At 38.3% G+C, this 26,802-nt stretch overlaps 7 protein-coding genes across 10 annotated transcripts in view; 5 read left to right on the forward strand and 2 right to left on the reverse strand.

The window, feature by feature from the left end:
- LOC108741664 (DNA mismatch repair protein Msh2) overlaps positions 1–6,017 on the forward strand; it is a 14,048-nt gene extending 8,031 nt beyond the window's left edge. The window contains exons 3-10 of the mRNA XM_018476535.2: positions 2,808–3,173; positions 3,238–4,192; positions 4,258–4,575; positions 4,681–5,135; positions 5,193–5,284; positions 5,338–5,560; positions 5,622–5,714; positions 5,773–6,017. Coding sequence (XP_018332037.1) covers positions 2,808–3,173; positions 3,238–4,192; positions 4,258–4,575; positions 4,681–5,135; positions 5,193–5,284; positions 5,338–5,560; positions 5,622–5,714; positions 5,773–5,928 — 2,658 coding nt within the window. The 3' untranslated portion in view covers positions 5,929–6,017. The remainder of the gene's footprint in view (positions 1–2,807; positions 3,174–3,237; positions 4,193–4,257; positions 4,576–4,680; positions 5,136–5,192; positions 5,285–5,337; positions 5,561–5,621; positions 5,715–5,772) is intronic.
- The window catches only part of LOC108741668 (prolyl 4-hydroxylase subunit alpha-1), a 23,614-nt gene extending 7,840 nt beyond the window's left edge, over positions 1–15,774 (forward strand). The window contains exons 3-7 of one of the 2 annotated variants that reach the window (XM_025975375.1): positions 11,973–12,428; positions 13,470–13,880; positions 14,575–14,825; positions 14,918–15,209; positions 15,262–15,774. In XM_025975375.1, the coding sequence (XP_025831160.1) occupies positions 12,006–12,428; positions 13,470–13,880; positions 14,575–14,825; positions 14,918–15,209; positions 15,262–15,513 (1,629 nt within the window). In that variant the 5' untranslated portion in view covers positions 11,973–12,005 and the 3' untranslated portion in view covers positions 15,514–15,774. Of the gene's footprint in view, positions 1–11,250; positions 12,429–13,469; positions 13,881–14,574; positions 14,826–14,917; positions 15,210–15,261 lie in introns of those variants that run through there. The other variant, XM_018476538.1, reaches the window with a different exon arrangement.
- Positions 265–2,366, forward strand: LOC108741671 (FIT family protein CG10671). The gene has a single exon (XM_018476544.2). The coding sequence runs from the start codon at positions 666–668 to the stop codon at positions 1,794–1,796; it is 1,131 nt and encodes a 376-aa protein (XP_018332046.1). The 5' UTR covers positions 265–665; the 3' UTR covers positions 1,797–2,366.
- Positions 6,012–7,896, reverse strand: LOC108741670 (neuromodulin-like). 3 transcript variants are annotated; one of them, XM_018476542.1, is made up of 8 exons: positions 7,795–7,896; positions 7,653–7,737; positions 7,236–7,403; positions 6,932–7,179; positions 6,714–6,865; positions 6,480–6,661; positions 6,224–6,385; positions 6,012–6,156 (listed from the first exon to the last, which is right to left on the reverse strand). In XM_018476542.1, the coding sequence occupies exons 1-8, from the start codon at positions 7,882–7,884 to the stop codon at positions 6,104–6,106; spliced, it is 1,140 nt and encodes a 379-aa protein (XP_018332044.1). In that variant the 5' UTR covers positions 7,885–7,896; the 3' UTR covers positions 6,012–6,103. The 3 variants fall into 3 exon arrangements, with proteins under 3 accessions (XP_018332044.1, XP_018332043.1, XP_018332045.1); XM_018476541.1 differs by having other exon boundaries at positions 7,653–7,896; XM_018476543.1 differs by lacking the exons at positions 7,653–7,737; positions 7,795–7,896 and adding an exon at positions 7,462–7,627.
- Positions 8,217–11,172, forward strand: LOC108741665 (26S proteasome non-ATPase regulatory subunit 2-like). Its single transcript, XM_018476536.1, has 2 exons — positions 8,217–8,309; positions 8,368–11,172. The coding sequence occupies exons 1-2, from the start codon at positions 8,274–8,276 to the stop codon at positions 11,053–11,055; spliced, it is 2,724 nt and encodes a 907-aa protein (XP_018332038.1). The 5' UTR covers positions 8,217–8,273; the 3' UTR covers positions 11,056–11,172.
- Positions 15,775–15,937: 163 nt separating the features above from the next.
- LOC108741661 (ribonuclease 3) lies at positions 15,938–21,592 on the reverse strand. The gene is made up of 13 exons (XM_018476531.1): positions 21,500–21,592; positions 20,365–21,442; positions 20,147–20,264; positions 19,707–20,083; positions 19,385–19,644; positions 19,167–19,324; positions 18,905–19,112; positions 18,247–18,846; positions 17,837–18,190; positions 17,618–17,779; positions 17,398–17,558; positions 17,197–17,342; positions 15,938–17,139 (listed from the first exon to the last, which is right to left on the reverse strand). Exons 2-13 carry the CDS (start codon positions 21,440–21,442, stop codon positions 16,298–16,300), a joined length of 4,464 nt encoding a protein of 1,487 aa, XP_018332033.1. The 5' UTR covers positions 21,500–21,592; the 3' UTR covers positions 15,938–16,297.
- Positions 21,593–21,660: 68 nt separating this feature from the next.
- Positions 21,661–26,796, forward strand: LOC108741667 (cytosolic carboxypeptidase-like protein 5). Its single transcript, XM_018476537.1, has 10 exons — positions 21,661–21,753; positions 21,862–22,008; positions 22,063–22,200; positions 22,257–22,405; positions 22,459–22,782; positions 22,847–23,276; positions 23,376–23,661; positions 23,720–23,924; positions 24,095–24,286; positions 25,960–26,796. Exons 2-10 carry the CDS (start codon positions 21,912–21,914, stop codon positions 26,695–26,697), a joined length of 2,559 nt encoding a protein of 852 aa, XP_018332039.1. The 5' UTR covers positions 21,661–21,753; positions 21,862–21,911; the 3' UTR covers positions 26,698–26,796.
- The last annotated feature ends 6 nt before the right edge of the window (positions 26,797–26,802 follow it).

Raw genomic sequence — 26,802 nt, forward strand, 5'->3', positions numbered from 1 at the left:
AGTGTGTTATCTTGTTGTTTATTTTATTAATTATTATTTCTACATTATAATAATAAAAAACAAAGGATTCTAGGCAATCAGATCTGTTACATTTATTATTTTCCATGAATCGAGTTCAAGTTATCCAGGGCAATGTCAAGTAACAAATTTAATAACAGTACATGTATTGGTTTATTTATAAACATATGTAAAAACTATAAACACGATTAATTATCTTTATTAATGAGCTTTTAATTGATAAATTGTGAATGTTGGCCGGACATTTTTAAACTGTTTACCAATTAATTAATATTTAAATGGGCAATACAAAGAATCGGCTGTTTTTTTACATACAGTATTACTTGCAGTCGAATTGTAGCTTTGTTACATACTATTTTATTTAATGAAGTTATTTTTATTATAAATTAACTCGAAAGGTTTAAGATGGCTGCCAAAAGTGAACTGTGATAGTTTTAGTGATTGGAAATTGTGAACGCATCTAGTTTGTTATAACCTAATTCACCTTGAAGTTTGATTTGAGGTTAAGTTCGAAGTTTACCAAAGGAAGAAATGTAAACTTTGCCTTTTGCATGACAATCAAAATTAAAGGAAGTAGCCAAGGATCTTCTAAACGAAATCCTGGTGTTTAAGGACCTTTTATCCTTTAACGTACTGGGTAAATAATAATGACTGGCAAACGACGTCCAAGTAGTACTCAGGGAAGCCCTAAGTTGAATTTTCGACCACAAACAAATGAACTGAGGACAGAACAACGTGGCACAAGACCCACCAGTAAACCAACGTCGATTAAAGAAATCCTGACCCTAATGGTGCTCCATGTTTGCAGGAAATCCTTATTCTTTGACACTAATCTCAAAGTTGGAATATACTTGGGGGCCTTGTTTCTTATATCGTTAATAGCCGATGTAATCCCAATACCTAAAGGATACCTAGCACGATCTGACAACGTCTTTAACCAATACTTTGTTAAGATTGCCTGGTTCTGGAATATACTGCTACTTACACCATTCCTCATTCTGACATCTTATGTTTATTGCTGTGGACAAAAGGACAGGATTGTGAAGCATCATCTTGTCAGGCTGGTAATTGCAACCTTTTTCTGGTATTTCTGGACGTCATTGTTCAATTATATTGAATCCAAATATGGAATTTGTACCTTGAAAGGAGAACAATCGAAAGCAAACTGCTTGAAAGCAGGTCATTTCTGGAATGGATTTGATCTTTCTGGACACTGTTTTATCCTAATATATGGCAGCTTATGTTTGATAGAAGAAGCCAGGTGTGTCATTAACTGGGATAAGATCAAAGAGTATATCAGGAATGAAGAGCACTTTCGTAAATCAGACCCAAATGAACACCACAACAGTCCTTTAAGGTTCCTTACAGAAGAAGAGTTCAGCACTTTAAAGGAAAGCTATGAGAAGTACACACCTTACATAAGAGCATTGTTTGTTGCAATAACACTGTTGCAAATATTGTGGGATATTATGCTAGTTTGTACTATGCTTTACTACCATATAATGATAGAGAAGCTGCTTGGAGGAGCTCCCGCAATTCTTACCTGGTTTGCCACCTACAAGCTATGGTATGATTCTCACAATTTATTGCCAAAGTTACCAGGAGAAGGTTTATTCAAATATAACAAGGTAAAGACCGGTTTGCAGCCTGCTGGAAGGAGAAGAATTGGAAGTGTTACAAATGGGATTCCCCAGTTCATGGGGATGCCATTGTACAGTTTTAGAACTGATGCAGGTCCCACTGGATCTGCAGAATCTCAATTAGAAGAAAGCTTTTAAAAATATATAATTAATCAAGGGTTGTGAAGGTGGTAAAGGGAATGTTTATACTAAAACACCACTGTCCATTTACAAGTTTTAATGGTTATACCTCTCAGTACCTGTTCCTGTGGGATTTTATAATATATCATATCATATATTGGTAAAATCAGTGTAGGGTACATACATACAAATTTTGTTTTGCATTTTTAAATATTTTATTTATTGTATTTGTTCCATATTGCTATATGGGTGTTGCATTACAATTAATTTGATTTCATTTAAAGGTAGCTTGCCATTGTAATTAGTATGGATGTTAATTGGTATTTTTTTTTATAAATAGGGGTTTAAGTTATACTATGCTTTGTAATTAGGAGTTTTGCAAATTCTGTTGTTTGTTACGTAAATGTTGATATGTATTTTAAATGCTTTATAGCCGTTAGTGTTTATTTAAGTAAAGGACAAAAATTAAATGGAAATTACAGTAAATGTAATACATATATTATATTTATATATAATAGAGAGCACAATTTCTTTATAAGAATTTGCATGATTGGTGTCCGAATATTAATAAATATTTTTTACGTCGAACTTTGTTTTTTTATTTGATATTTTCCTATATACTACATATATTATAGTTAATACATAATAAAAGTTTATTAAAACTGATTGAAATACTTTTTTAAATTTATGTAACAAAAGTTGCCTAACTTACATAAGTAAGGCAATGGAAATTAGAACAGGGTCGGATTTAGAGAAAAATTGTACACAAATAAAACCGAACAGGTTCGAAATTAGGGAATTTAAATCACACAAAAAATAATGTTCCCTTGTATACTCTGCATGCTTTTTTCATTAAAAGAAGAACCAAATGTAAGGAAAAGACTGAAATTTTACTACGTAACTGCTTTCTTATCAATATTATCGATGTTTTGCGTTTTACTGAATTATTATACTAGTAATTGATTATGAGTTACAGTTTTCTTCTTTATGTAGTGTGTATTATTGCTTTTTTTTTTCGTTTTAATTTAGAAACCAGCTTCCACAGTTCGATTCTTTAGTCGTACCGATTATTATACTGTTCATGGGGAAGATGCTGTGTTTGCTACGCAAGAACTATTCAGCACGCATCCCATTAAATACATGGGGGAAACACCCAAACTTAGCTACCTGGTTCTGAGTATTAATAATTTCGAAAAATTCATTCGTGAACTTCTCCTTGTTAAACAGTACAGGGTAGAAATCTATGTTAAACCTAAAGAGGGTAAAAATAATGACTGGGTCTTAAAATATAAAGGGTCGCCAGGAAATCTATCTCAATTTGAAGACATACTTTTCGAAAATAATCAGATCGCAGTCAACAGTTGCGTTATTGGGGTTAAAATATTCAAAAATAAGGTAAAAACTGTCATGACCAAAGCACGATAGCGAAATAATTTCTGTTTTGTTTGAAACGTTCCAGATGTTAGCTGTAAGTTGTGTCAATATTACAGAAGGTCAATTTCAAGTTTGCGAATTTAACGATAACGAATTTTTCACTGAGCTTGAGGCTTTGTTAGCCCAGGTTAGCCCAAAGGAGGCTATCATTCCTTCCGCTGATACGGGAGACTTAAAAAATCTTCAAAAGGTATTAGAAAGAAACGGAGTGCTGGTAGTTAAAGCCAAAAAAAATGATTTTAACGATGACGATTTTGTCCAAGATCTAAATCGTTTATTATATTTTGACGAAAAGCAGCAAAGAAACGCTCTGGCATTTAGCGAAACTTCACTGAAAGAGGCAATGGGCAGTCTTCAGGCCGTCGTGAGGTATTTGAATCTCATAGCTGACGAACAAAATTACAATCAATTCAGGCTTAGTATGCTAGATCTTCGTCGATATGTTCGACTTGATAACGCCGCTGTGTACGGTCTAAACCTGTTGCCCCAAATGGAACAGAGAGGTTTCAGTAAAAAGACTAACAGCATTCTTGGCATGTTAGATAGTTGTTTGACGGTCCAAGGGAGAAGGTTGCTGGAACAGTGGGTCAGACAACCCCCTAGAGATATGAACATAATAACTGAACGTTTAGAAATTGTCCATGCTCTCGTTGAGAACTCAGAATTTCGGGAAGTTCTCCGCGCAAATCATCTATCCCAAATTCCCGATCTTTTGATTCTTTCGAAAAAAATGGTGAACAAAAAGACAACCCTTCGCGATCTCTATAGGGTGTATCAGGCGGCAAACCATGTTCCTGGGCTGGTGAATTCTCTTCGAAAATGTGAAAACAAATACGTGAATGCGGTTCTTGCCGATCCCATAGCCGAATTCCTCGTCGATATGGAGAAGTTTCAGTCCATGATCGAGCAAACTATCGATTTGGATTTGGTGGATCGTGGAGAGTATTTTCTTAAGCCTACTTTTGACGAAAAGTTAGGAGGTAGGTGTTCTAGGTAATTAACCGTTAGTATCACCTGAATTAATCGTTCTAATTTCATAAATCAGAAATACACGACAAAAAGCAGCGACTGGAAGAAAAGATACAAAAAGTGTTTAGGCGCGCTTGCGACGAACTCAACATGGAAAAGGGCAAAGGGGTTAAATTAGAATGTAACGACCAACACGGTTATCACTTTAGAGTCACTCTGAAAGAGGAATCGAGTTTGAGAAAACAAAAGTCTTTCCAAATCATCGACTCTCTTAACAAAGGAGTCCGATTCACGAACGAGAAACTGAGTGAAATCAACGAAAGATACATGGAATTGAATAAAGAGTACGAGGATGTTCAAAAGAATTTGGTAAAAGAGATTATAGACGTTGCAGGTTGGTTGCTACACAAACATATCAATTTTGGTATCGTATATTAATCTCAATTAATTCCCAGAGGTCTAAAAATTTTTTTTTATCCTAAACAATTATTTTATTTAGCTGGTTATGCCGACACCCTCCGCAACCTAAACCACTACATGGCAAAAGTAGATGTGTTGGTATCGTTTGCGACGGTTGCCGCAACCGCCCCCATACCTTTCGTAAAACCGAAACTCCTTAAGGAAGGTTCGGGAGTTTTGCGATTAAAAAAAGTCCGGCATCCGTGTCTCGAACTGCAAGACGGCGTCACCTTCATACCGAATGATACCCATTTCAAGGACGGCCAGAAAAACTTCTACATCATAACCGGCCCGAATATGGGCGGCAAAAGCACTTATATAAAAAGCGTGGGGGTGTGCGTTCTTTTGGCCCACATAGGAAGTTTGGTGCCGTGTGCGGAGGCCGAGATATCTTTGGTGGATTGTATTTTGATGAGGGTTGGATCGGACGATTCTCAATTGAAGGGGTTGTCCACGTTTATGCTGGAAATGGTCGAGACGACTGGTCTCGTCAGGGTAAAATTTACTTAATCTACTTGAGGGGCGTTAGAATTAATGATATGTAAATTCTAGAGTGCCACATCGAATTCGTTAGTAATTATAGACGAGCTAGGTAGGGGTACGTCAACGTATGACGGGTTTGGCATTGCTTGGGCTATAGCAGAGTAGGTTTTAAAACATAATTTCGATATTTCGATTAAAACTGAAAATGTTTTAGACATTTGGCCAAAGAGGTTCGATGTTTTTCCTTGTATGCCACCCATTTCCACGAAATAACCCATTTAGCTGAGATGATACCGGCGGTTCATAATGTTCATGTGACCGCTGTGACCACCGAAACCACGATAACCCCGTTATACCAAGTTCGCGAAGGGGTGTGTGATAGAAGTTACGGTATCCATTGTGCCAAAATGGCCGATTTTCCTCGTGATGTAGTAGAGGTTGTTTTTTGATCGTATTTTATTACCAGACCCTGGATTTTGATCGGGTAATTTTTTTTAGGATGCCGCAAAATATCTCGAAGAACTCGAAAACAGTAACGGTATGAAATATATTAGGGATTACGAGTTCAGTTTAAAAAAAAAGGAGATACAGGCACGAAAAATCAATTTTTCGTTTGTTCTTGGTTCTATTACAGTACAGTTGTTTTTAGGAAGGGGATGAACTAATTAACGAATTTTTGAGCAAATGTAGACAACTCAATGTTTCGGAATTATCGGACGAAGAATTAATCGCTTCAGTACAGAAATTAAAAGAGGAAATACTCAAGAAGAATAACATGTTCGTTAAAGGACTTATGAATTTATAATAATAAGTGTTTTCATTTGTCTTTTTACCAATTCATTTTTTTTTTGTCTTTTAAATAACCTAAACATTATTAAAAGTATTTTTTCGTATTATTTGTTGTTTCTATACGGTACATTATAACAATAACAATAATAGCAAGAATTATAAAAATTGGTGAAGTACAGTGTATAAGAGACTTAAGCTTCTTCGCTTTCTGATGGTGGTTCTTCGGCTGGTTGTGCTTGGGGTTCTACAGATATATACCAAAAAAAAAATAGTAAACAAGTATTTTATATTTTTTTTTGTGTGGATTTTACCTTCTTGTGCAGGTTGGGGCTCCTCTGCCGGAGCTGGTGCTTCAGTTTCTTCGGCAGGAGGTGCCGGAGCCTCTGCTGGAGCTTCCTGTGGCAATTCTGCTTCAGTTGTTTCGTCGATTGTTACTTCAGGTGCTGACGGTTGCTCTTGATCCATGTACGACTCTACATTAGTGACAGTTGTAACAATAATTAAGTATAACAAACGACAATCGATTTCGATTGTTTTCTATTGTCGAATAAGTACGTGTTTATTTACCTTCCGCTGCTTCTAACGATTCTTCAGGGGTTGGAACGGTGGCTCTTATAATGTCTGAAATTATTTCTCTCGCTGCTAGGATGCCGCTGGGCACTTCGTAGGGTAATTCTTCCTCCATTTCACCTTGTCCTTCCAAATATTCGTGACGTTCGCTTCTTTCGGTAGTTCTTTCAGATTTGGAGCTGAAAAGAAGCGTAAAAATGTATAAAAATTATTAAAATAAGGACTTATTACAATAATTCCATGTCCCAATAGAACTCTCCTTCTTCTTCCTCCTCTGATTCAACCGACTTCATGCTCGCTAGAGACGGGGTCTCGCTCAGCCTTTGGCTTTCTTCCAACAGTTTCTTGATCATCCTTCTCGTGTAGTATCCTTTGTACGCCGCCTGAATTTTTAATAGACAAGTTGATACTTACTTTTTTAAAAGTAGAATTACTTAAAAAGTATATACTTTTATCATGGTGGCTGCCCTATTGGCTTCTTCGTAAGTAACACCGGTTGATCTGTACAAACGTATTGCACTCCTTGCGGCTATCCTCCAGTCGATTATTCCCGACAGAAGGTATTTTTCCCTCTCGTGCTTCCTCTTGAAGTCCCTCCAAGCCCTCTGAATAATTTCGGCAGCCGCCTCCGCCTGATCCGGAGTTATTCCTGCTTCAGTTATTATGTCAGTAAGAAGATTCGCTTCTTCGATTTGATCTGAAATTAACCCCGAAAACATTTTCCGATTTCTGAACGCGTTACTGATTGTTTACCGCTTATTTCTTTCTGGTAAGTTTTTTTCTCTTCCAAATATTGACGAAAAATTTTCTGAATGATCGAGGCCGTTCTGTCAGCTTCTTCCCTGGTCATCCCGATGTTGACCAGCAAGTTTACGATGGTCAGTGCGATCTCCGTAAGACTTTGTACCACCTTTGCTGCAACTGCAAATAGTTTGTGACTAATATCTTCATGATCATTATAGATGCATGAGTGTATTACTGTTTATAACCGAATAGAATTCTGGAGTTAGTAGACGCATAACTTGCGGTATGTTTTTTGGTATCAGCATTTTTTTCGTTAATTAAAAGCTTACAAAAAAAAAACGTAAAAAAAAAAACAAAATGTCAAATTGAATAATGACTACAACTACCGTTATTATTTATTCTAGTGCGTAACTATTAAGTAGATACCTCTGGCATTTTCTCTTGTTATCATTAAAGCATCTAGATAATCGGCCACAAATATGTAAATGTTTTCGGGATGCGTTCTAATTACCTTTGGAAAGATAACGATCGTTGAAAAAAGTAAAGGATTATACTGAACAAAAAATACTTCTCGAGATATGTCCGTCATCAGTTCCCTGAGTCCTTCGGGAACGACGTAAATAAATTTAGCGCAATGCCTTTGGAGCATAACATCCATTTTTTACACTTGGTTGATGTTCCTTTAGAAAATTTAAGAAAAGTTCGACTGTATTATAAAAATCAATATTTTTAAGTACTCTCTAGATTGTCATACTAATGTCTTTGATTCATTTACGCAATTTGAAACAAATCCACGATAATTCTATTTACGTAATTAATTAATTAATTGAAAGTTCGTTTTTAAAATTCTCTTTACTAAGTACATGTAAAGTAAATTCAACTTTTTAATATAAATAAATATATCACACAAGTATTTTACCGGCCAACCCCGATAACATTTGAGTAACTTTTGTTTTACCACAATAATAGTGACATACGAGAATCGCAAGTCATTCTTCGTGTTGTAGTGTCATCAGTTAGAGGTGGTGCTTGTTAATCTACACAAAAATGTCTAAAAAGGTGAATAATCCGCAAGTAGAAGAGGTAAGTTACGTATAAATCAGTTCCCGTTAAGTGCATACAGAGTGTTTTTGTATTACAGTCCGAAGAGGACAAAGAATTACAGGAAGAGTTGAAAATGTTAGTTGACAGGATAACTGGTACCGATCAAAAACTGATCAAACCCGCCCTGAACATGCTTCGTACGTTGATTAAAACTTCGACAACTTCGATGACATCGGTTCCAAAACCGTTAAAATATCTGGGCCCGTATTATAACATAATAAAAGCGAACTTTAAAAACATCGAAGATGCGGATACCAAAAAGCTGTACGCCGATATAATTTCCGTGCTCGCAATGAGTCCCACGGGGGGCGACGATGCCAAGCAACAGCACGATTGTCTCCGATATCGTCTTTTGGGCCACATGAAGAACGTGGGCAGTTGGGGACACGAATATGTCCGTCAACTGGAAACGGAAATCGTTGAACAGTGGTCCATTTGTTCGGACAGCGGCCCCAAATTGATGCCTCTCGTTCAGGACATCGTCAGTTTCGACTGTAACAATCACGCCGAGATCCAAGCTTGCGACGTTTTGATGGAAATCGACCGATTGGAAATATTACCGAAATACATCGACAACGGCACGTACCAAAGGATCTGTTTGTATCTGATGTCCTGTGCCAAGTACGTGGACGACGTCGAGGCGACCAAAATATTGAAAATTGTCGCCGATCAGTACAAACGATTCGAGGAGTATCCGAGAGCTCTGGTGGTCGCCCTTCAACTGCGCGACAAGGAAATGGTCGACGGGTTGTTCGCCGACTGCAAGGACCCGATTATCCTGAAACAGATGGCCTTCATAGCTGCCAGACAGCTGCATCCAGTCAATTACAGGAATTCGGTCGTCGACCAGGAAGAAATCGGCAACATTTTGAGCAACAACTATCTGAATTCTCACTTTGTCGCTCTGGCGAGAGAACTGGACATTTTGGAACCGAAAACCCCCGAAGACGTTTACAAAACTTGGCTCGAACCCCAGCCCGTGCGTCCTTCGATCCTCGGCGAGAACCTGGACAGTGCGCGTCAGAATTTAGCCTCGAGTTTCGTGAACGGGTTCGTGAACGCGGGTTTCGGAAGCGACAAACTTCTAACGACCGACACCGGGAACAAGTGGATCTACAGGAACAAAGACCACGCAATGCTGAGCACGACCGCCGCTTTAGGCCTTATCCATTTGTGGGACGTCGACGGAGGCCTGACGCCTATCGACAAATATTTATATTCCGCCGACGAAAATATCAAAGCTGGAGCCTTGTTGGCAATCGGGATGGTCAATTGTCGTGTTAGTAACGAGTGCGATCCCGCTCTGGCCCTTTTGGCCGACCATGTCAACGACGAGAGTCAGAGTTTACGAATCGGCGCCATTTACGGACTCGGCATGGCGTACGCGGGCAGCGCGAGGGAAGACGTTCTCAATATTCTCGTTCCGGTGGTCGAAAGTGCGATCGGCACGGAAATTCTGGCAATATCATCTTTGGCAGCCGGTCTTGTGGCCGTTGGCACTTGCAATGCCGCTGTAACGAACGCGGTTTTGTCGAAATTGGTGGACATCCGCGAATCGGAAACGCTCAAGTCGCCATTGATGCGACTGACGGTCCTCGGGATGGCCCTGTGCTACATGGGCCGCAAAGATTGCATCGAAACGCCGAACGCGGCACTCGAAGTCTTTACCGAGCCGTTTAAAAGCACCTCGCAACTCCTTCTGCAAATGTGTGCTTATGCGGGGACCGGAGACGTCCTCGTCATACAAGAACTATTAAGGGTGGTAAGCGAAAGAATCGCGTTACCTGACGACAAAGACGGACTGACGAAGTCGCCTTCCGGCTCCAGCGGTGCCATACCCACCGTTGGCGTTACCGATATAACCCAACAGCAGCAACAGTTATACAACCATCCCCTTCAGCAACCCCCTAGAAAGAAAGCGAAGATCAGAGAGTGGGACATGAGCATTCCGCAGGCCGTCGCCGCACTGGCCGTTGCGGCCGTGGCCGTTGGAGAGGAAACCGGCACGGAAATGTGCCAGAGGGTTTTGGGTCACGTGGGTCGTTACGGAGACCACGGGGTGCACAAAGCGGTACCTCTGGCGATAGCTCTCACGTCCGTTTCAAATCCGCAGCTAACGGTTAACGACGTGCTTACAAAATATTCGCACGATTCGGACGACGAAGTGGCCGCGAACGCGATATTCTCCTTGGGAATCGTCGGCGCCGGTACCAACAATGCAAGATTATCCGCGGGCTTAAGACAACTCGCGGTTTATCATTCGCGCAATCCGACGCCCCTGTTTATGGTCCGGTTCGCGCAGGGCCTGACCCATATGGGCAAAGGCACCTTAACGATCAGCCCTCTTCATCACGACAGGCAGCTGATCGACCCGTGTGCCATGGCAGGATTATTGATTACCCTCACGGCCCTTTTGGATTCGCGCGCTTTGATTAACGGTAAAAATCATTTTCTTTTGTACGTCCTGGCGGTGAGTATGCAGCCGCGGTGGTTGCTGACCCTCGACGAAGAATTACAATCGACTTCGGTTCCGGTCAGGGTGGGACAGGCGGTGGATGTGGTTGGTAAAGCAGGCACCCCGAAAACCATCTCTGGGATTCATACTCATACCACCCCTGTGCTTTTAGCGGCCGGCGAAAGGGCCGAAATAGCCACCGATCTCTACGAACAAATGAGCCCTACGTTAGACGGGGTTTGCATTTTGAGAAAAAAGAAGCTCGAATGAAAGAGTTATCTATCGCTTTTCCGTTTGTAATTGCGCGAAATTCTATAATCAGTATTAATTAATAAGCGATAATGTTTGTGTTTGTGTTTGTTATAAATAAAGTTTCTTCATTCAGCAGATGAATTGTTTTATTGTATTACGATATAACTTACTAATTGATAACGTTCGTCAGTTGATTATGTAAATAGTAAAATTTATAGTGTTCCAAGTGATTAAAAAGTGTTTTAATTTTATGTGATCATAAATTAACGATGTCTCGTCAAACCAAGCAACCTACTTATTCGTCGTCTTATTAGTTGTCGTACTAAACAATTTCGGTAATGTTTTTAACGATTATTAGTGACTATTATTCTTGTCTTATGTGAGTAACTGTAGCCTACGGTCTGTACGTCGACATTTGCGCGTTTGTCGTGTTCTGTGTTGCGCTTATATACGCTTTCAGTTCGGAAAATTTAGTTTGGTCGGGTCTGTTTGCTCATTCTCTTTCGCGAACCATTTTTAGAACTAAAGAGCCATCGAAATCCACCCACAGCTCTTCTTAAATCCTGTAATCTATAATTAAAAGTATATGCGGTTGGGATATACAAACCCCCTAGCAAACGTTTCGCGGAAAACATTGTTGTACGTATAAAATACATTACAATAATGATAAAATCGCGATGACTCTATTCTAACTCTGGTGCTTGCTTGTGTTGTGTGGTGTTTTGTTTTATAGTCTTGTCGTTTAGTTTTACGATTAGTGGGAAGATGTGACTCGACACGATAGGATAGGCTTTGTGTTGGCTTGCACTTGTTTCAAATTTTAATGAGTACATTGCTCTACAACTACAGACTTAGCGGATCAGTCGGAAAACCCGTTTTTTTTTTGTTTAATTTAAATGCTGAATTTGTTGCGTTGAACCCTGTGTTTGTTTGAGGATATCGCTGCGTGAAAAGCTACACGTATTATCATGAGGCTGTTCGCGATAAGGTTCGCGGTGATCTTGTTTTGCCAGAAAGTCGTGTTATCGGAGTTGTACACAGCTTTGGTGGATTTAAAGGAAGTGCTGTATACGGAGGGTGTTTTGATAAAAACTTTGGAAACCTATATCCATGCCGAGACGACGAAATTAAAGTTACTCCAAAGGTACGTCGATTTGTACAAGAGTCAACATCAACTGGCGTCGGAGGACGTCGACACTTACGTTGCCAACCCCATTAATGCCTATCTGTTGATTAAACGATTGACCGCCGATTGGAGACAAGTCGAATCTCTTTTGCATATGAATTTAGTGCAAGAAACCGTAGCAAATATTTCAGCATATAAAGAGTATTTAAAGTTTCCAACGGACGAGGACCTCAACGGGGCTGCTGTTGCCCTTACAAGGCTGCAGGTGAGAACAATCAATATTTTTTATACTAAAGTTACCATTTATTGCTGTTTTATTCTCGAGAATATTCCGGAATGTTCTGGAGAATACGAAATCAAGAAACATTTCAGAATCTTATTTGTTTTCGAAAATGATTTAAATATCTACAAATTATTATATAAAACTACAGATAATATCAAAAAAATATTACACAATAATTCTGGCGTATATATATTTCCGGATTTGTGTCTCAAGGAAGTGTTTTTTTTTATCTCTTGACTATTATATTTACTACATTTAGGCAATTTAATGATGGTAAAAACTAGTGAAAACAATTTCCAATTTCATGAGCTTTCTCTTTTCGGTCGTCTTTTGAACGAGCTTTTTATTTGTAAAACCATTGTTCTGTGTGAATTATGTCACTATGTTTATTTATAATTTATTATGAAACCCAGTACCAATCGCGATGTTTTCAATGGAATAAGTACCCAATGGTTAAAATCCATTAACTCTGGTATTGCACCAAAAAGTTATTAAAATCGGTAACAGGAAAGTCGCGCTTTTTTTTACTATAATTTGAATCTAAAACCGGTGATACAGTGCCAACAAACTACACTTCCTTTGAATATTTTAATATTTAGTTATTATTAGTGTATAACTAACGGAATATTATTATGTAAATATCATATCATCGAACTTTAAAGGAAAACCTTCGTAATTTGTTTTGAAGGATTTTAACTGTCGTAGTTTTATGCGAAAACTTTCAAAAATGAAATCATCACAATATAGTTAATAGTAATAATAGCAGACGTCATTGAAATTGTATTCTATTCATTAATTAATGTATTTTTATTACATAAACTCGTTACCATTGGCGTAACAGTCTTGTTATGTAAATAATAATTATAAATTAAAGTATGAGTGCTCCTTTTTTTGCTTCAAGAAGTACTTAACTGCAAAAATACATCGAGGTTTGTAATCCTTTTGATGTCTAATATTTTTTACCATATCTCCTTCCTTATCATTACGTAATAATACTCTTAATTATTAAATTTCAATTTTAAGGATACTTATAAACTTGATACTTCATCGTTGGCTCGGGGTGAACTAAATGGCGTGAAATATAGTTCAGAATTAAGCGCGACTGATTGTTTCGAATTGGGGAGACAATCGTACAATAACGGGGATTTTTATCATACCCAATTGTGGATGACCGAAGCCGATTCTAGATTGGGCAGGGAAAAAAATGAGACAATCGATAAAAGTGAAATCCTGGAGTACTTGGCGTTTTCAACGTTTAAACTGGGAGACGTACCATTGGCCCTGGATTTGACCAATAAACTTTTAGAAATCTATCCCAATCACCCCAGGGCAGTGAACAATAAAAATTATTACGAAAGTGCTTTAGCTAAAACGCAAGGGGCCCATAAAAAGGGAGACGATAACGCTTACGATGTACCCATTGTTAGTGACATGGTAGGTAACGTTTCGTAATCTATTCGTCCATTACTCATTAGTAAATTTATTACCTTTAGATAGTTTGGTACTTGTAAGAGTTTAATGGCACTTTTTAAACATTTTATCGTAACTTTTAACGTTATACGTACATGTAAATTGTTTATTAGCCTTAACTATCAATGGCTCTAGGCTTTTCTCTGCAATAGAACTTAATTAGCGTTTGATTTATGTTAATCAATTGATTGAGGTTGTTAGCCTTTTTTGCCTTTTGTATAAAGAAAATGCCATAAGTACATTTACGTTTGTTTGAATGCCTTTTTTTATCATCCATGGCACCTGCGGCATATCATGACTGCTCTGTCAGAGAAGATGTGCAATGTTCTGATGCAACTAACTATTTATTAATTGCCTTAAAGGTTAATGTGTTATTGTCTTTCTGCTTTCGTGTATAGTACAACTAGTATTTACTTGATGTAAAAACTGCCATTTACGTTCGAAAGTACCATTTTGTATGTAATTGTTCTCGAGAAATTTATCTATCCTGTCTTCAAGATTCACGACTCACTTGGTGCCATTTATATACCTTCCTCAATAACTTTTCGAAATTTATTTCTCTCGCTTTGTAATAATTTTTTTTTACCTTTCTGGTTTAACATTTATTGATAGAACATGGCGTTTGTGACACGTAAATATTAGTATTTTTCCTTTTTAGCCTGTTTATTCAGACAGTTTAGACCCCCCTGAAAGAACTTTATACGAGCAATTATGCAGAGGCGAAGTCAAAACTCCAGTAGAAATAACTTCAAAGTTAAAGTGCTATTATTATAACAAAAACAGAGATCCGTTTTTATTATTAGCCCCTTTTAAAGTTGAAGAAGCCTATAAAGATCCTGATATATTCATCTTCCATGATGTCATGTACGACGAAGAAATAGAAACGATTAAAAATATGGCAAGGCCAAGGTACCATTTTTTTTTTAATTTAATTATTTTACTTCCAGTGGCATTTGTTACTAATTATTTAGGTGTAAGGATGTTATAAAAAATATTTTCAGGTTTAAAAGGGCCACTGTCCAAAATTACAAAACTGGCGAGTTAGAAACCGCCCAGTATCGTATTAGTAAGTCCGCATGGTTGAAAGAAATCGAACACAAACACGTTGCGAATGTGTGCAAGAGGGTGGTCGATATGACTGGATTAACTGTTGAAACAGCAGAAGAATTACAGGTGGTTAACTATGGAATAGGGGGACATTACGAGCCCCATTTTGACTTCGCCAGAAGGGACGAAGTGAACGCGTTTAAAAGTTTGGGAACTGGTAACAGAATCGCGACAGTATTATTTTACGTAAGTTACCTTGTCTGATTAATGAATGTCTTTTAATTTTTTCGTAATTTAGATGAGCGACGTTGCCCAGGGGGGTGCGACTGTCTTCCCCCATCTTAAATTGGCACTGTGGCCTAAAAAGGGCACCGCTGCCTTCTGGTACAACTTGCACAGCAGCGGCGATGGCCACATTCTTACAAGACATGCTGCATGTCCTGTTTTAGCAGGATCTAAATGGGTCTCGAACAAATGGATCCATGAAATGGGACAAGAGTTTCGAAGGCCTTGCGATCTACAACCACCCCCTCCAGAGCTCACAATATAAAAGTTTCTCTCAAGGGTTCGATTTCCTTTCTCTATTTTTATCTCTTAGCAAACGTAAAACATTCGTTTTGTTCTATTACTTTACCATTTTTTGTATAAAGTAATTATGATACTTATTTAAATAATTTTTATTAAAGCTATTTACCCCCTACTTAAAACTGCCAGTAAACGCCGAGATATTTTATATTACGTAAATGGTGATTTAGCAATTGTGATTGAATTTGATTGATACTGAATAGACTTTAAGGAATATTTAAAAATGAAGTTATTAACTTTACCAAATAATCATTCAAATTCCTCGTAGAGAATGTAATCGTATTTTATAACAACTTTTACTAGTATGCCATAATAAATAAAGTTCAAGTAAAAGTTAAACTTTTTTCGTTGCCTTGTGTGGGTGTATAAAAATATAAAGAAGAGAAAAATACTTGTTAATATTATTTATTAAATACACTGATAATTTAATCACATCGTTATATCATATTTTGACCCTTTCGGCAGCAAAATTGCCCACAAAAAAAATATCGTCGTATAATTAATAAAACAAATTACAAAATTGCTCGCAAAAAAATATCGCCGTATAATTACAAAAATTTGTTATATCTGGATGATAATAATAATAATAATAGAGTTAATGCAATAAGCAGTTAAAAGTACGATATTGTTCTATTGGTATCTATATATTTAGCCTACACTTGCTGAAAAATAATTATGTTTTACATTGGCCCTAATTATTAATACATGCTATTCCAAAATTGTCCTCCCTTGAACATTAATTTATTAATTCACGCTTTGCCCAATTCTTTCCCGTTTTCAGATGATCTTGATCGAGATCTTGATCTCCTTTTGGATCTTTCTTTCTGAGATTCAAATGAAGTTGACGTTGATCTTCTTGTTGAAGAAGAGTCAGGTGAAGATTCGGGAGATGTCTTTCCTCTTTTTTTCTTTTTACTAGTGGTGTGCAACGATGAAGAAGACGAACGGCTTGTTGTTGATGTTAAAGATACCGGGGATCCTGAACGGCTCCTAGACGAAGATTTCTTAGATCTGTGTGATGCATCTGAACTTACAGATCTTGGCCTTTTAGTATTTCTGTTTCGACATTTGCTGGCCCTGCTTGAAGAACTACTACGAGAATATCTTGAAGGACTTCTGGATTTTGCTTCCCTTTTTATCTCCAACCCTTCTATAGATTTGGACCTTCGCGAAGAACTTCTAGGAGTGCGCTTTCTTTTTCTTTTTGATAAACGACTTGTAGACCGTGAACGACTTCTCGACTTGGACTTCTCTTTTTTTGAGCTAACAATGCTGCTTTGACTTTGAGACCTTGACTTTTGTCTGGAGTAGCTCCTTTTGCGTCTATTATACGGAGAGGAGGAAGAAACCGATCTAGATCTTGTTTTACGTCTTCTGGAAAAAGGGGGACTCCTTCTTGAACAAGACTGCCTTCTTCTAGAGGATGGAGATCGAGAAAGACTCTTGGATCTACCCATTCGTTTCTTACGATTGGGTTTCGATCTAGAGCGACTTCGAGATCTAGTAATGCTCCTTCTTCTGTGAGGGTATCGCTGTTTTTTCATACTTTTCGCAATAACACGTTTTTGGTGGTCCAATTGCGGGAAAAGATCTGAAAAACAATACGTTACTTAATTAAGATAATAATTAAAGTAGAGGTTCTTTGTACCTTTGGAAATTTCGAGTGCTTTCTTAGCAGCGTTCATTTCTGCTTGTTGGATGCTGTGTCCCATGGCACTAGCTAATCTTTTGCCCCTAAAGTATACAGCTACAGTATAGACTCTAGTATTGGTAGGTCCTTTACATTCAATAACTCTAAAAGAGATAAAAATCATCACAAAAAATACTCTACTGACAAAATTGGACATACTTATAGACAGGAATATCTGGTTCTCCTCCATCCATGGTACGAAGAGTAAGACAACACTGCTGGAGTTTTGATTTCGGGTCATTCCAATCTTGATTCATAATAAAATCTTGCAATCTTGGAAACAGCGTGACCTGACAAAAAACTTGACAATACTCAAGTCCCTGAAATTAATAAAATTAATTACTTTAAGAAGAAAAGGAAGTTCAAGTGTTACGAATACCTTATCAACGTATAGGGCTCCTATAAAAGCTTCCAACAAATCTGCTCTATCTTTAGTTTTCAATTCTGCTTTAGGGTTGTTATAAACTGCATAATTGGCCATTCCTAAGTCATCACACACTACGGCTTGGGTTCTGTTATTTACCAATGAACTTCTGAGTAACTAGAACGAAAAAAGTTTTTCTCATTGACCCTTTAAAAATTTTGTACAATGTCTTACTGAGAGATGTCCTTCGTGATGTTCAGGGAAAAATTTGTAGAGATACTCGGAGGCTATCAACTGCAAGACCGTATCGCCCAGGAATTCAAGACGTTGATTGGACCCCAGGGTGAGATTCGTGTACCCTACACTCCTATCAGTGAATCCCCTGGCCAGTAACCTGATATGTATGAACTCTACTCCAATGGAATTTTCAAATTCTGTTAGTTTTTGTAGCAGTTTAAACTTAGGGATCCACTCCCTGTCTCCTTGGGGTTCTTGCTCTTGAAGGGGATGTGGAGGAAGATTCTGCCACACCGCCAAGAGGTCAGAACGTTCTTTAAAGAGTGTTTCTGAGAAAACTCGATCAGCCACCTGTTTAAAGTCACTATCTAAGAAATAAAAAAATAATAAAAAAGACAAGTAACAACCTCTATGGCTCCATCCAAGAACAGAGCTCCCATTAAGGCTTCAAAACAATTAGCCATTGCATGTCGCAATTCTAAATCGTGACATAAATCTGATCCATGAGCATACAGCATGTAATGGTCCAAATTCAAGGTTCTGGCAAGGACTGCCAAGTGTTGATTTTGGACTATCGCTGCTCTGTATGTGGCCAGGCCCCCTTCTTCTAGATCAGGAAAGGTGTAGAATAAATGGATCGAAGATAAGAACTCCACTACCGCGTCCCCCAAGAATTCCAATCGTTCATTATGTGTTATATTAGATTCAGTCTCTTGCTTCTTTCCGAAACGACTCATTATATTTATGAGAGTATTTATCCCTCTTTTCCTTGTATTCATGTAATGTATCCTCCTGTCTCCATACTCTGGTTGCCTTATCCCACAATTAGTTAATGTATTCCTGGCGTGATCAGGATTAGTTCCAAAGTTTTCTCTGTACGAGGGATGGGTTAGAGCCAATTGCAAGAGTCCTCTGTTGCTAAACCTGTAATTTATAGTGTCTTCTAAGACGCTTAATGAATTGTGGAATCGTAAATGGCATACAAGTACGGGAATCAACATAGCATGCTGAAAAATACATGAATTACTGTCTGTAATTTTACCAGATATTTATTTTATTATAAACCTGAACAATATCACACATGATTCCAGTACGATAAAAACCTTCTGCAGACACGGCAACAGTAACATCACGTTTCATTTTGCTCTGCGTCCTCATTTCTTGCAACTTATTCTCTTTGGCTTCAAGCTTTCGTTTGTCTTCGAACGTCGGTTTGGACATATTGGCTAAAAGGTGACGGAATTTGACATAATCTCGCCAGGCTTTTTGGTATCTGAGAAATAGCAACTTGTTAGCTAGAGATGTTACATAACGTGTACGCTCTTACTCTGGATTTCCAGCGTAACTGAGTTGAGGTGGACGAATACCAAAATGTACAATTTCAGGGAATTTGTAGTTGCCTTCTTCTTGTAAATCCAGATTACGATCCAGTTGGTCGACCCTTACAGAACATGGTTTCTTACCGGGATATGTTACCACCATTCCCTATAACAAACGATTACCATTATTCTTCAAATTTTTTACAGCAAAACGTCTTATAAATGCCTTGATTTCATCTGCATAACTCTGCCATTCGTATTGACTCATTTGAATCATACTTTCCAACTCGGTCTCTTTGATTAGAGGCACAGAGCTGTTCAACAAATACTGCAGTACCTCTTTCATAGACAGTATTTCTTTACCGTTGTCGGGTAGTTTTCTGGCAAAACGTGGCATAAAGTGGAATTGTGAGCACCCCGAGGAATCTCCCGCTGCTTTCAAATCTAAATCAACCAATTCCAGAATCTCTTTAAATAAATATTCATCTAAAATTAGTAGACTCATATGATGGAAAAGTTCATCAAAAAAGATCGCACTAATTACTTACAGAACAAATCCAGTTCTCTGATTGTAAAATTATCTGGTATTTTTTCCTCTATGTAAAATATTGTATATTCTATGTTGAATCTTATTACTTTACACGTTGGTAATTTTATCAGAGGCTTATGAGACAGCATGGAGAAGCCTTCGAATATGAATTCGTGCTCGTCGTGTTGTATAATAGTCGGAGTTTTAATGAGAAAATTTGTTGGGGGTGAAATTGTGATCCGGTAATGATACAATTTGTCAGCATTGTTAGTGTCTAAATCGCATTTCTCTTGAAAACGTTCTCCGGCGTATATTCCGTGTCTTATTCCCGTTTTACGAGCTTTCCTGGAACATCTGCACAAGGGACCATCATTCATCTCACCCACATCATTGTACCTATGGGATAAAGTTAAAAATTCGAGAAACCTTTTTATAACAACAATATGGAATATTACTTACCACATTTCAGGATGTAACCTGTCTGGGTGCTGCTGTTTCCTGGTGAGCTCCTCCATACTGCAGTCTTCTTCATCAGTGAAGTCTTCATCTGAACTTCCTGAACTACTATATTGTTCAGCTAAAAAAGTCCTTACAATTAAGTACAATTAATTTTATATGTATGTCATCATAATACAAAATTTATTTGCAATAGTAATCCATTTATACTAATAGCTTACATTTATGTTTGCAAATTCTGGCCCTATTTTTTCTTGGGGGAGGCTCATACTTTGGCTTTAACTGATTAACCTTTTTAGCTCTTAATACAAGAGTTTCTTCAAAATTGTTACATATTTCTATTAGCTTTGGTGTTGCTTTAATAACTTTAGGATTATTTTCGTCCCTTGCATAATATAAGTCAGCCGGTGTTGTTCTGGTCCAAATAAGTTTCTCTTGCTCCAAAATGTCTTCTTTAGACAGCTCTTTAATTTTATTACAAACTTCTTCTCGAGTAGCACAATAATTCTTTCTCCAATTTTGCAAAATTTGTTCCCTTTCTGTTGTTTTGGAGGGGCTCCTGGTTGAGCTAATCTTTCTTTGGGGGCTGCTACTTCTTGATCTATTGTCCCTGCATGAATTACTAGTAGCTACAGTATTTTTGTAGTCGTTTTTCTTTTGAAATGATCTAGATCTAAATGACTGGAAATTTTTGTATCCTCTTAGATTATTGATAGGTGATTTGTCCCTTTGATAGGGGGATCTTGACTTCTGATAAGTGTTATAGCTGCCAGAAATGGGTTTATTGTTCCTCTTAGTTCTTGAATCTGATGCACCAAAGTCGTCCAGGTTTGATTTAGTAGTATATCTCTTCTCAAGTTCATTTTTTCTGGTTTTATATGATTCAAGTTCATCTTTAAAATTATACAGTGGCTGACCGTTATTGATTAAATTTAAAAAATCAGCACATTTTTGTTCAATTCCACTTGCATGATTATTTTGGGTGAATGATGAATTAGGTGCACAGTTATAATTGTTGTACCTTTCCTCATAATTATTATAACTTGATTGGGGGTAATTGGAGTAACCTGAATTTATATCATAGTTACCACGAAAATAATTGCCTGTATATGGGGCTGTATTAACGAGTACTGGTGGTGGTTCATTCAGATTCGGTAAAGGACATACTTGAGCCGTATTCTGCAGTTCGGGGGGCCAATAACCATAACTACCTTGAGTAGGCTGATACTGATAGTTTGCATTTGGATGTGAAGGTGGAGGACGACTGAATTGGTTATGGTGAAACCAGTTATTGGCCATCTAAAAGTTTAAGGCAATTTCACAATTAATAAACTACATTTATAATTGTCAATTTACAATTTACAACACTTCTTCATGCACACAACATTTAGGTTAGGGTTTCTATGACATTTCAAAAGTCTTTTAGGTGGCAGTTCTCATTCAGCTGAGCTGCAATGTTTTTGCATGAATGAAATGTCATCTTGATGGGTTTTTCTTATTAATTTCCTATAAATATTTGTCAACATATTTTATTGATATCACTTAAAGTTATTTTGAGTATTTAGTCCAAAATTAAACGGAAAATTTAGTGTTTTAAAGTGATAGTGAAAGTAAGTTTTTAATCGATCGTCAGAACAAAGCAGCTGACTCAAACGTCAAAATTGGTCAAAACAAATGTAATTATGGTCCATTTTGAACTTTTATTTTGCTTTTTAAAGAAAATCTTGTGAGAATGGACTGAAATGCACGACAACTATTGTTATAAGTGATGGGTGAATTCGTATGTGAAGGCTTTGAGTTTTTTGGAAATTTTGATTCTGCTAATATTGCCAAAGTAGAATTCGTTCCTCCCAATGAGAATACAGGTAAGGTAATTTAATATCCTAGGCTTCCTTACTCATGAAGCACCCATATAACAGTTGCATCAACCGCAAACAGTGCCAGACAAAAACATGTAGAGCAACCAGACATTGAGTTTAACATTTGGACAAAACCTGACTGCTGTGGCACTGAATTTGAAAACGCTTATCGAACATGGTTTCATTTTGGGATGAAAGGTTTGCCACTTATTGAAATTATAAAAGGAAATGATGGTTCACTCTTTTACTTGCAGCAAATACTCCATCTTCTGTTTTGGTCAAAATAAACATGGTAGATATAAACAAACAGCAAAAGATGTATGGTCAGGGCATGTGTCCAGTTTACAAGGTCATTCCCGGGAAGGCAAACTGGGAAAGAATACATGACAAGCCCATATACAATGTATTGACTGTTGGAAACATATTAGTGCATGCTTACAGTTTTTTTTTTTGTAGAATGATGACAGAAGTTTGTCTTTCAAGTACAAAACACCTGAGAATCCAGAGAGTATAACTTATTTTGCCTTCACCTATCCCTTCTCTTATAATGACATACAAAACTCTCTCAGGACTATTGATGCAAAGTATTTAAGTGCATCTGGCCATAATGATGATATTTATTACTATAGAGAATGCCTGTGTTACTCTCTAGAAGGCAGGAAGGTTGATTTGCTGACAATTACATCATATTACAATATTAGCAAAGAAAGGGAGACGAGATTGAAACACTTGTTCCCTGAAACACATCTTGTCAGACCATTTAAATTTACAGGGAAACCTGTGAGTGCCTGGTCCTAATGACCCTAGATTTTAAATAACTTTTTGCGTCTCAAATTTCTTTCAGATAATATTCATATCGGCTCGCGTGCATCCAGGGGAAACCCCTGCAAGTTTTACATTCAACGGTTTCTTAGGGTTGCTGTTGAGTCGAGAGGATCCAGTGGCTGTGACCCTTCGACGTTGTTACGTCTTCAAATTAATTCCCTGTCTCAATCCCGATGGGGTGGCCAGAGGACACTATAGGACCGACACTCGTGGTGTCAACCTCAATCGCATGTACCTGAATTGCTCCATGGAATTTTCTCCCTCGATATACGCTGCCAGGGCACTAATTCGATATTACCACTATGGGGTTGAGAAAGATGATGCTACACTGAGGGCTTGTATGTGCCAAGCTGGAGGGAACAGGGAGATGGGGAAAAGCTCCTCGCAGGCCTCGCTAAGTGAGGGAGAAGTCGAAGATGCGGGTAGCAGGAAATTCTTCTGTTGCGATGGTAACTTGTATTGGGGGGAGGGGGAGTAAATGACATAGCAGCATTAGAGTTGACTTATTGTATTGCATTTATTATTAATTAATAATTGTTTCTGTGTAGCAATAAAAAACTGTTGCACGAAGTGCGGGACTCCGTTGGACAACACGAGCATGGCGATGGGAGACAGTATCGAACAGGGGGACCAAAATGCGAACGTGTCCGGTCTATTTTTGTACATCGACATGCACGGACATGCCTCGAAGAAGGGAATTTTCATGTACGGCAACCACTTTGAGTCGATCGACAAAAAAGTCGAGTGCATGTTACTTCCGAAATTAATGAGCATCAACAATTACAACTTCCACTTCACCGCATGCAATTTCACCGAGAGGAACATGTACATAAAGTAATACGAACCCCGTTACTCTAACCTCAAATATTACTATGTAATATCTATTTTCTAGGGACAAATTCGACGGTTTGAGCAAGGAAGGTTCGGGAAGGGTTGCCGTCTATAAGCTTACGGGCCTGGTGAAGAGCTACACCCTCGAGTGCAACTACAACACCGGTCGTCTGGTCAACGTTCTGCCTGCCATGATTCGAGAGAACCCCAAAGCTCATGGTTTCGTCAACGCGCCCCCCAAATACACCCCTCACATCTTCGAAGAGGTAAGGAAGGTAAAGAAGGCATTTGCATTGCCCTTCAAGAGTAAATTAATGAGCAGATTTAATTCGGAACTACGTTAGGAGTAAGAGTAGCTTTTAGGATCTGAATCAAGAGTAGCCTTTAGGGTCAGGACTGAGGGCGACTTGTCTGATAGTATTTTTCGTTTGTTTAGGTGGGGAGGGCGTTGGGGACGTCGATCTTGGACCTGACGGGCCAAAACCCGATGACCCGCCTGCCCAATTCCGAATTCCGTTCGATCATGGGCCTTCAGGAGTGGTTGTATCTGCACTGCGCCGGGGAATTGGGCGATCCGCGGGCGGTGTCCCGTTGGCGCGTGCGCCAAATGACCAGCCTGCATTCTCAGGTAGGCGAAAGCGACGACTGCCGCGTCCCCCCAACGACCGCTACCGATGGCGAGGAGGAACGCGACGTTCGACCTGTCGTTGGGGGCAGGAAGAACGTGCGCGGACCTCGCAAGGCGCCTAGACGGTCGGTCAGGGTCGCGAGGAGGGGGGGCGTGACGATAAAAACGGACGCCATCAGAGACGACGACGACGACGTTTCGGCTAACGAAAACGACTGCGATGTCGTCATCAGACAGTGCACGATCGGTTAATGCGAATGATTGGTTGGGAGAACGAACGAGAATCAAAATTTTCTTTTTATTCGGTAACTCTTGTGTGATATGTCGGCCGATTTAATTTGTTTGTAATCTGTTAGCTACATATGTGTTTATTTATGTATACGAAATTTTTTTGTATCGCTTCCACTTGCTTGAAATTAACCGAAGAGAAGTATTGAGGACGTTGGACGGTTTGTTAGCGTGCGTTTTGAGCGATTAATCTCATTATTTTATATTTTTTTAAAACAATTGGACGAGTGGGTGGGTGTGTACGTGTATGTGTGTGTGTGTCGATATTTTTTTTGTTTTTTGTTACTTGTTATTGGTTGTCAAAGACCAAATTTAAAGTACCGTGTCTTCCAGTGTCACCACTGCCTTGACATTCCGTTTGTATTTGTTTTACAAATTTTTTGATACGTTTTTACACCCCGTTTTTTCCTCGAGAAGGATCTGAGAAATTCTCGGTCCTTATAAGTAAGGTTTTATCCTGTTTGTACACTTCTACACTTGCCCTTATGTAACATATATTGCCTATTGATTGTTGCGTACTTACTCAAGACTGACTTTTATTAATTAAATTGTAATTTTCGAAACTGCAAAGTTGCTATTATCTTATTATTAAAAAAAATGAAAATGCAATAAACCATGACTTGATACACTAATCTTATTTTTTTTTTCTCTCTGATAGACATTAAAAAATTAGTGATTAAAAGTTGTCACGGCTTTGACGTTTAAATTTACAGTTAAAATCGGTTTAGGAAATTTGCAAGCAATTTGTGCCAATTACTGTTATTTTTATGTAAAAGGTAAGAAGGTGTGTTCTACTTTTAAGAACAAACGAAAATGTTATGTACAAACACCGATACTAATTTTTTTCAAAATATCGCCTTAGATTACTGTTAATCTTTCTCGTACCTGACCTTTTTAATTTTTATATTAACTTGTTAACAAATTGTAGCCAATACCTTTGGATAGTAGTAGTAATTTACGTTGAAGTTTTCCTATACAATTGATGCGACGTGTAGACAGTATCAAGACCAATCGATTCTTTGTAAAAGTTGAAAACATAAGTACAGCTTTTTGTTACGATCGTTAATTGTTTAGTTGTTAACAATTGCTGCGATTGTTTCAATTGTTAACGGCACTTGTTAAGTAATTAACAATTGCTGCAGCTGTTTGAATTGTTAAGGGCGATTGTTTTAGCACTTGTTTTGGTAAATCTTTATTTGTTAATTACTCGATAATTACTTATCGGATCGAAAAGCTGTAAAAGCAAATGTTTATTAGAATTCGACGGGGAATCGAACGGTGTAGACTGTACAGTAATCTAAAGTGATATGCAGAAAAGTGGTGGTCGCAAAAAAATTGTTCAGTTTACATTGACAAGACATTTTTGCAATTATTAATTGCTTCAGGCGAGGAACAACATCCGTGTGTTTAAAGCGCGCCCTAACAATCCGAAAGCGACGATAAAGCGCATTGTAAGCAAAAAACCCCTGCGTCCGACGTCAGTGCCGCCGAACCGAAAAGAGAACGTCGATACCAACGAACCCTCGTCCTCTTCTACGTCCATCCTCAAGTCCAAGAACAGAAACAAGCTTCTCAACACGGTCGTTCGCACGAAATTGTTCCGCAAAGATAGCAAAAGTGCACCCTCGACCTCTAGCATTGCAGCACAAACTGTCGCCAAGGTCGCCCGAAATCACATAGCGCGTAACATGGAGAACACCAAGTGTCTCCTGAAGAACCGTCTGAGACTGGACTCGGCCCCGAAGACCGACGAGTCCTCTAGAACGAGCCCCGATCGTATAAAATTGCACGAAATCCACTTCATAAAGGACGAAGAAGGGAAAAAGATGATCGCCAAATATAAACCCGCCGAAGAACAGCAACCCATGATGAACGACAGTCTTGTGGTGGCGTGGGAGGCTAACAGCAATCAGCCCCACGTCTTCTCACAGAAAAGTACCAATTTGAAAATATTACCGCCCCTGCCAGAGCCCGGAACCACGGCGAAAAAGGGCACGTTCAGGGTACACAATTTCAGCAGGGTCATAGCCACCAAGAAGAAGAACATGTTCAAGAATGCCAGTGACGTCAACATCAGAAGGGACAAGGTGAAGAAGAGGAAGTCTAAAACTAGTATGGGATAGAAAAAGTGAGAGAGTTTTCGTTATTTTATCATTTCGACGAATTGAAAATTAAGTTTGTATTAATGTCTGTTGTATTTTAATGTATTTCTTTTTTTTTTTTTTTTT

The sequence above is a fragment of the Agrilus planipennis genome, unplaced genomic scaffold, assembly GCF_000699045.2.
Source record: "Agrilus planipennis isolate EAB-ADULT unplaced genomic scaffold, Apla_2.0 scaffold235, whole genome shotgun sequence".
Classification (NCBI taxonomy): domain Eukaryota; kingdom Metazoa; phylum Arthropoda; class Insecta; order Coleoptera; family Buprestidae; genus Agrilus; species Agrilus planipennis.

What these genes read in the sequence shown, in the direction of transcription:
- LOC108741661 (XM_018476531.1), bottom strand. Translation starts at nt 21,442, where the DNA reads ATGGCCAATAACTGGTTTCACCATAACCAATTCAGTCGTCCTCCACCT. An exon ending in TCATGTGTGATATTGTTCAG is followed by an intron (nt 18,847 to 18,904) that starts GTTTATAATAAA and finishes TGTATTTTTCAG; the next exon opens with CATGCTATGTTGATTCCCGT. An exon ending in TCTTGGATGGAGCCATAGAG is followed by an intron (nt 18,191 to 18,246) that starts GTTGTTACTTGT and finishes GACTTTAAACAG; the next exon opens with GTGGCTGATCGAGTTTTCTC.
- LOC108741670 (XM_018476541.1), bottom strand. Translation starts at nt 7,884, where the DNA reads ATGGATGTTATGCTCCAAAGGCATTGCGCTAAATTTATTTACGTCGTT. An exon ending in AACAAGAGAAAATGCCAGAG is followed by an intron (nt 7,404 to 7,652) that starts GTATCTACTTAA and finishes AACTATTTGCAG; the next exon opens with TTGCAGCAAAGGTGGTACAA. An exon ending in GCCCCAACCTGCACAAGAAG is followed by an intron (nt 6,157 to 6,223) that starts GTAAAATCCACA and finishes ATATATCTGTAG; the next exon opens with AACCCCAAGCACAACCAGCC.
- LOC108741671 (XM_018476544.2), top strand. Translation starts at nt 666, where the DNA reads ATGACTGGCAAACGACGTCCAAGTAGTACTCAGGGAAGCCCTAAGTTG.
- LOC108741667 (XM_018476537.1), top strand. Translation starts at nt 21,912, where the DNA reads ATGGGTGAATTCGTATGTGAAGGCTTTGAGTTTTTTGGAAATTTTGAT. An exon ending in GAAATTCTTCTGTTGCGATG is followed by an intron (nt 23,277 to 23,375) that starts GTAACTTGTATT and finishes GTTTCTGTGTAG; the next exon opens with CAATAAAAAACTGTTGCACG. An exon ending in GAGAGGAACATGTACATAAA is followed by an intron (nt 23,662 to 23,719) that starts GTAATACGAACC and finishes TCTATTTTCTAG; the next exon opens with GGACAAATTCGACGGTTTGA.
- LOC108741665 (XM_018476536.1), top strand. Translation starts at nt 8,274, where the DNA reads ATGTCTAAAAAGGTGAATAATCCGCAAGTAGAAGAG. An exon ending in ATAATCCGCAAGTAGAAGAG is followed by an intron (nt 8,310 to 8,367) that starts GTAAGTTACGTA and finishes TTTGTATTACAG; the next exon opens with TCCGAAGAGGACAAAGAATT.